This window comes from Centropristis striata, chromosome 7 (genome assembly GCF_030273125.1).
Source record: "Centropristis striata isolate RG_2023a ecotype Rhode Island chromosome 7, C.striata_1.0, whole genome shotgun sequence".
Taxonomy (NCBI): domain Eukaryota; kingdom Metazoa; phylum Chordata; class Actinopteri; order Perciformes; family Serranidae; genus Centropristis; species Centropristis striata.
In genome coordinates this window covers 452,501-460,800 of record NC_081523.1, presented here as the reverse complement: position 1 = coordinate 460,800, position 8,300 = coordinate 452,501, and the positions used below count along the sequence as shown (strand labels likewise).

The 8,300-nt window shown below is 32.5% G+C and overlaps 1 protein-coding gene across 1 annotated transcript in view; it reads right to left on the bottom strand.

Moving 5' to 3' along the window:
• Nucleotides 1-3,272: 3,272 nt before the first annotated feature.
• Nucleotides 3,273-8,300, bottom strand: part of mrpl1 (mitochondrial ribosomal protein L1) — an 18,962-nt gene continuing 13,934 nt past the window's right edge. Inside the window, exons 7-9 of the mRNA XM_059337822.1 lie at nucleotides 7,447-7,547; nucleotides 6,331-6,412; nucleotides 3,273-3,451 (exon numbers count right to left, since the gene is read on the bottom strand). Coding sequence (XP_059193805.1) covers nucleotides 3,345-3,451; nucleotides 6,331-6,412; nucleotides 7,447-7,547 — 290 coding nt within the window. The 3' untranslated portion in view covers nucleotides 3,273-3,344. The remainder of the gene's footprint in view (nucleotides 3,452-6,330; nucleotides 6,413-7,446; nucleotides 7,548-8,300) is intronic.

Below are 8,300 nucleotides of genomic sequence, written 5' to 3'. Positions count from 1 at the left end.
CGGATCTGACCGTCTAAAGGGGGCCGATCTGACCTTCTAAAGGGGGGCCGATCTGACCGTCTAAAGGGGGCCGAACTTACCGTCTAAAGGGGGGCAATCTGACCGTCTAAAGGGGGGCGATCTGACCGTCTAAAGGGGGGCGATCTGACCGTCTAAAGGGGGCCGATCTGACCGTCTAAAGGGGGGGGGCGATCTGACCATCTAAAGGGGGCCGATCTGACCGTCTAAAGGGGGCCGATCTGACCGTCTAAAGGGGGCCGATCTGACCGTCTAAAGGGGGGCGATCTGACCGTCTAAAGGGGGCCGATCTGACCGTCTAAAGGGGGGGCGATCTGACCATCTAAAGGGGGCCGATCTGACCGTCTAAAGGGGGGCAAGGCAATGACCACACACCACGTGACTCAGCACCACAAGTGAGAAAATGTCATTGTTTATCTGTTTCTTTGTTTTGTTAATTTTTATTATTTTCAAGACAGAACACGAAGCGAGGGCGACAATGGGCTTCAAAAATTATTATTGTTTTTGTTTTTTTTTCCTCAAGGGTGACTGGCGGCGCCCCTCCAGCAGATGGCGGTCCTGCTTTCATCCGCCTCATTATTATTATTATTATTATTATTATTATATTGTTGAATCAGACATCTGTAACCCTTTTATTTGTTTAATGATGGCGTCCTTGTTGTCAAAGTCTGTTGTTTTTTTGTCTGATCAGATATTTCTTCTTAGTCAGCAGTTTTTATTTTAGACTGTTTCACTTGTTTGATATAAAGATTATTTTTGCCTTATTTTAAGAATTTTAAGAAAAATATTCTACATCCAGATAAAAATCTTTGTATCTGTCTGAAGAAAAGTTGACTAGTTTTTAGTGACTTTTCTGGTTTCTATAAATATAATGCCTATCATATCATTATGTCCAGATGATGGCTCTAGCATTCACTGATTATTAATTCAACAATATTTCTCAACATATTGAGAAAATAGGTCACGTGTATTTCATTAGAATCAATAAAAAGTCACCTGTTATCAGTCAGAATAAACTAATTCTAAGGTATTTGTGGTTCATTAGATTAGATATTTTTACTGGTTTTGGAAAGTCTTGACAAGACACATTTTATTCTTCCATTGGTGGATAATTTTGATATTTTTTAAGCAGAAAACACCTCTTTTATCACAATGTGATTCTGATGGACTTATCCTTCATGTGGTAGCTGCAGGGGTCACATTCAGCTGTGTAATAATAATAATAATGATAATAATAATAATAATAATAATAATGTGGAGTATAATGGGATGTTGTGGTGTTTGGTGTGAGGGAGTTCAGGACTCAGATTCCTCAGAGTCACATGACAGAAACCAGAAACCAGAAACCAGAACATTTTCCCTCTGAAGCTCCTCTCCTCTTCTTTTCTTTTCTTTTCTTCTCTTTTTTGTCTGCAGCAGACAATAACACGACAATCATAAAATCAACAAAGTCAAAAGTGGAGTGAACAAACATGATTTATTTTACCAACAACTAAAGAAAGCAGACACACTGAGGTTTGGGGAGGACGGACCAGAGATCGAGACAACAGAAAGTTGGAACTAATACAACAAAAGAAGTTCCTATTTAAACTAACTGAGAGGAAAACAAACAAACAAACAAACAAAAGGCTGAACCAACTTCTCTACAAAAAGGCTTTTCAAAACAACACAAGGGTGGCTCAACCAATAAACCAATAAACCTATAAACCAGTAAACCAGTAAACCAATAAACCATTCCACCACTAACAAACTGCATTAAGGTATTGTTTCTTAATGTGCAAAAATAACCACAACATGGTTTGTATTATTATGGTCATTTTGTGTCTTTTTTTAGTAATTTTGTGTCTTTTTTTAATCATTTTGTGTCTGTTTTTTTAGTAATTTTGTCATTTTGTGTCTTTTTTGGTCATTTAAAAGATTATAAAAGTGTATATTATATTTATAGATGATAAATATTTGTGATATTTGAGCTGCAGCAGTCTGCTGCCTCCTGGTGGCCACAGAGCAGAACTACACCTCATAATAATCCACTTTATTATCATTAAATATTCTCTCAAAAGGTCAAATATTTTTTATAAACACAGTTTGGTTGATTTAAATATAACTGAACATTTTTATTTATTTATTTTTATTTAATTATTTTGGAATTTGCACATTTTAGGAAGTGAAATTTACCACAACATGACAAATTTAATAGACTTCTAGAATGAAAAAAAAAAAAAACACAAATATAATTTTGAGTTTTTCTGAATTGATGAGATCATTTTACTGCTTTTTTCTGAATTAATGAGAAAATTATAGAGTTTTACTGACTTAATGAGATCATTTTCTGTTTATTTTCTGAATTAATGATCATTTTCATTTTTTTCTTTGTTCAGGATATTTCCAAATGAATTGAGGAGAAATTTAGCTTTAGATGGAAATCATTTAAACAGTGAATTATAAATTCTACAGTCTTTTATTTTTATTCTGTCTTGTGATTGTGTGTGATCCTGTCATCAACTCTGGGTTTTATTTGTGTCTTTTTAAGTTATTTTGTATCTTTTTTTTGGTCATTTTGTCTTTTTTTAGTCATTTTGCGTCTTTTTTTAGGTCTTTTTTTAGTCATTTTGCGTCTTTTTTTAGTCATTTTGTGTCTTTTTTTTGGTAATTTTGTCTTTTTTTAGTCATTTTGCGTCTTTTTTAGGTCTTTTTTTAGTCATTTTGTGTCTTTTTTTTGGTCATTTTGTGTCTTTTTTTTTGTCATTTTGTATCCTTTTTTTAGTCATTTTGTGTCTTTTTTTAGTCATTTTGTGTCTTTTTTAGTCATTTTTTAGGTCTTTTTTTAGTCATTTTGTGTCTTTTTTTTAGTCATTTTGTCTTTTTTTAGTCATTTTGTGTCTTTTTTTAGTCATTTTGTGTCTTTTTTTAGTCATTTTGTGTCTTTTTTTGGTCATTTTGTGTCTTTTTGTGTCTTGTAAGATTTTTCAGATTTCAGAGATGTTTTTTTTTCTTGGAGTTTTTACCATTTAAAGACATAATAATCTAAATCCTTAAGAAGTTATTAGAAAACTATTTGGAGCTTTTAGTGACTTTTGAGGGTTAATAGAACAGTTTTTAGTAAAAATCTGATCTGGTTTTAAACTTTTCTTCGACCTTTAATGGATGAAACTAAAGACAGCAGCGAGTGATTTCTGGTGCTGAGATTATTAATAAAGACTTTTTCTCTCCTGGTCCCGTTGGAGGACAGAAAGCAGAAGAAGCAGTCAGTCACAACAAGTCTTTATTAAACAACACAGTGTTATAGATATTATATGATATATGAACAGAGAGAGAGAATGGTGCGTTCAGGGGCCGTGGGGGTCCTCGGCTGCTGCTGGTAAAAGGTCCCGGCTGTTGAACCAAACAGCTTCACTGGTCCGACTGGAGACCAGGGCCCGCTGGATGAAGGGCCCTGAGGAACACCACACACACACACACACACACACACACACACACACACATTATTATCATCAATAACTCACTCTAGAGGCAATAAACAGTAGATTATTAATATCTGAGTTATTATATGAAATATTAAGTTATTATCTGAGTTATTATATGAAATATTAAGTTATTATCTGAGTTATTATATGAATTATTAAGTTATTATCTGAGTTATCTTCAGGAGAACCACAACACACCTGGGTTATTATTATTATTATTATTGTTAATAATAACTCAGTCAATAGTCAATAACTAGTAGTATTATTAATATGTGAGTTATTAGCTGATTTATTATTATTAATGACTCAGTCACTAGGCAATAAGTTATAATTAATATGTGAGTTATTATCTTTTAAAGGAGAAAACGTGGAGGCGACTAAACGACTAAAGAGAAAGAATCAAAGTTAGAAACTTTAATATTCTCATTCTTTTCTTGAAGAGAAACTTTGGTGGAAAAGAAATAAATATTGCATATATTATAAGAGCCATAATCTACCAGGAGACGCGCTGGGCAGAAGACTTTTATTGGTTTTATGATTTCATGTTCAGGAGTTTTAACCTCCTTTGATCTCCTTTGGATCATGTTTTCTTCACTGGTTTTATGTTTTCTTTTAAAAACTAAAGATTTGATGATTTTTCTGTTTTATTTGCTGCCTTTAAACCAGGAAACTCAAACTCACATTACCTGCTGGAGGCAGAGCAACATGAGCAGGAAAGACACATAATGAACAAAAAAAAGACACATAATGACTAAAAAAAGACACATAATGACTAAAAAAAGACACATAATGACTAAAAAAAGACACATAATGACTAAAAAAAGACACTAAATGACTAAAAAAAGACACTAAATGACTAAAAAAAGACACTAAATGACTAAAAAAAGACACTAAATGACTAAAAAAAGACACTAAATGACTAAAAAAAGACACTAAATGACTAAAAAAAAGACACATAATGACTAAAAAAAGACACTAAATGACTAAAAAAAGACACTAAATGACTAAAAAAAGACACATAATGACTAAAAAAAGACACTAAATGACTAAAAAAAGACACTAAATGACTAAAAAAAGACACTAAATGACTAAAAAAAGACACTAAATGACTAAAAAAAGACACATAATGACTAAAAAAAGACACTAAATGACTAAAAAAAGACACTAAATGACTAAAAAAAAGACACAAAATGACTAAAAAAGGCACAAAATGACTAAAAAAGACACAAAATGACAAAAAAAAGACACAAAATGAACAAAAAAGACACAAAATGACTAAAAAAGACACAAAATGACTAAAAAAAAGACAAAAATGAACAAAAAAGACACAAAATGACTAAAAAAGACACAAAATGACAAAAAAAAGACAAAAATGAACAAAAAAGACACAAAATGACTAAAAAAAAAGACACAAAATGAACAAAAAAGACACAAAATGACAAAAAAAAAAGACAAAAATGAACAAAAAAGACACAAAATGACTAAAAAAAAGACACAAAATGACTAAAAAAAGACACAAAATGACAAAAAAAAAAGACAAAAATGACTAAAAAAAGACACAAAATGACTAAAAAAAAGACAAAAATGACTAAAAAAGACACAAAATGACAGAAACTAAATTACTTAAAAAAGACAAAATTACATAAAAAAATGACACAGAATTACCCAAAGACACAAAATTATTAAAAAAGACATGATAAAAAAAGACACAAAATGACTAAAAAAAAAGACAAAATGAACAAAAATGACAAAAATGACCAAAAAAGACACAAAATTACTAAAAAAAAGACAAAATTACATAAAAAAAGACAAAAAATTACTTAGACGCAAAATGACAAAAAAGACAGAAAATCACCAAAGAAAGACAAAATTATTAAAAATGACACAATACTATAAAAAAAGACACAAAATTATTAAAAAAGACACAATATTATAAAAAAAAGACAGAAATTATTAAAAAAGACACAAAAGATTATAATCAGATTCTTTAGGACTCCAGCAATCATATTTAAAATGGGGCACTCAGATAAATGCTGGAGAAGTTGTGGGACACACATTGGTAACCATATTCATATATTTTGGACATGCCCTAAACTGAAAAAATTCTGGGATGAGGTTTTTGATGCACTTGGAAAAGTATTCCAGAAAAGTTTTAATAAAGATCCCAAGATGGTAATGTTTGGACTCAAACCAAATTACATAACTGGAAAAAATATCTTTTACAAATATTACTGATTTCAGCTCTTAAATGTATCACTGTTAAATGGTTAAAACCCTCCAACATACAATATGTGGATTGAGAAGCTCTGGGAAATTTATCACATGGAACAAATAACTTCTAACTCCTTGAGGCTTCAAAAAGATATATTAGTTAACAGATGGAGACCGGCCATGACCAAACTAATGCAATAATCTCATGTTACCTTCATTTCACTTAATTTAATTTGATTTATTTCCATTAACACAGTTTATTATTTAATTACTTATTGTTTGTTTGTGCTACTTTGGTTTAACTATGTCATTTATACATATTTGACTTGATGTATATGCTTTAATGCTGTATTAAGCAGATCACAAATGAAAAACAGCAGACTAAATGTGAATTTGTATATATATGTTTGTATATGCTGCAAAAATTGAAATAAAATTTAAGTTTAAAAAAAAAAAAAAGACACAAATTATAAAAAAGAAGACAGACAATTATTAAAAAAGATAAAAGCTGCCACAACAACCTCTCTGGCCAATAAAAACCAATCAGTGATGTGTTATTTCTCCTGAGCAGCTCTCAGAGGAGCTCTCAGGTGTTTCAGGTGTTTTCAGGTATTAAAGGTATTAAAGGTGAACCAACCCAGATCAGCTGGTCTGCGGCTGCAGACGTCCAGCAGGACGGTCTTCAGGTTGTCCTCTATCTCCTGGTTGGACATGTCCAGCTGAGAGGACACAACATTAATATTAATATATTAATATACTATTAATAACCAATCAGACTTTATTTAGAGAGCACTTTTCATACAAGAGAGACGCAACACAAAGAGGAGAAAATAATAATAACTAGAAAATTTCTAAAAAATAGCTTTGTTAGAGCGATCTAAAAAAACTGTTAAATCTCAGACAGCTCAGAAATCTTCCTGCGTTTTTAATATGGGAGCCAATGAGGCTGTTGGTGGTGTTGGTGGATCATCTGTGCGTCCTACGCCCAAACTATAACTCTGACAGCTTTACCAGAGGATTGTGAGGGAGAAGACTAATTTTCCTACGTTTCTATGTATAAATTATTTCTGTAGAGTGGAATTTGCGGCCTGGAGCGCAGTTTTCAAATTTATTTTTTGACAGTTTTTTCTCTCCCTCTACACTCTGGCGATGATGTCACACACTGTGACACGAACATTCCGTGCAATACACACCCATTATAATCTCAGAATTACTCCAAAAATGATCATGGTCATTGAACAGGGATTGATAAAAAACTATATGACCTATCGAAACGTGGATTAATACACCGATACACAAGACTTGTGTCTACTGTTTAAAGTTTAAATGGAGTCTCTAGGTGAAATTATGCCGGAGAAGTAGACATTTAAAAATCTACAATTATTGTTCTTTTTCGCTCATTTTTTGTCGGCCGTTCCATTCACTTCAATGGAAATTTTGGGCAGTTTTTCGCGACTTACGTCGCGAAAAATTCGTATTCTGTAGAGAAAAGTAATAGCACACCGATCCCGATCAAACCGCACGTTTTGATATATAATTTGTCCTGCAACTCTTCAAGTTGTAGGACTAGTAGCGGGACGAAATTGCGTCCGCAAGAGGAAGAAGAAGAAATCCACAGTATAACAGTAGTGCAGCACTGGTCCCTGCAGATATTGCTGGAATGGACCAGTATGGACCAGTGCTGGGGAGATTGCCCCGACGCCCTAATAATAATAATAATAATAATAATAATATGAATATTAATGAGACGTACCGTGGCGATCTGGGTCCTGACGTAGCAGTCTTCCTCCACCAGGTACTCGTGGCCCGTTTTAAACAACTCCAACATCTTGGGAATGTTTTTGCCGACGGTGTCTGAAGGAGAAAATAATAAATATAATAACTAATATAATAATAACTTATCAGGACTGATTTCACACAGGTTCATTAACCCTGTGGAGTCCAGAATCTCCAAATAACCCAGACTTGTTGCCTCCATCAGACTAGAAAACAAAGCAGCGTGGAGCCCTACTGTACATTTACCTCTAAAGTTCTGGCTGTAAACTCCATGAGGCCAGTTTCAGTTTGATGATGATATACCAAGTAAAACTGGAGACAAGCTCAAATAGATTTAGTATCAAATGATAGAACTGGATGGAACCCTCTTATATGGTAGATTTGACACCTTTGCTCACATTTGACACATTTAACATTCTTTATTGAGCATGATAGTGTTTTGAAAGTTTAAAAAAAAGATTCAAAATCACATTTTATGTTGGACTAAAGGACTAAAAAAGACACAAAATGACCAAAAAAAGACACAAAATGACCAAAAAAAGACACATAAATAAACAAAATGACTAAAAAAAAAGAAACAAAATGACTAAAAAGACACAAAAATAAACAAAATGACTAAAAAAATAAACAAAATGACTAAAGAAAAGACACAAAAAGACGAATATGGAACCCTCTTATATGGTAGATTTGACACCTTTGGCCACATTTGACACATTTAACATTATTTATGGAGCGTGATAGTGTTTTAAAAGTTAAAAAAAGATTCAAAATCACATTTTATGTTGGAGCTGCAACAATTATTCTATTAATGGAACAATAATGGATTCTTAG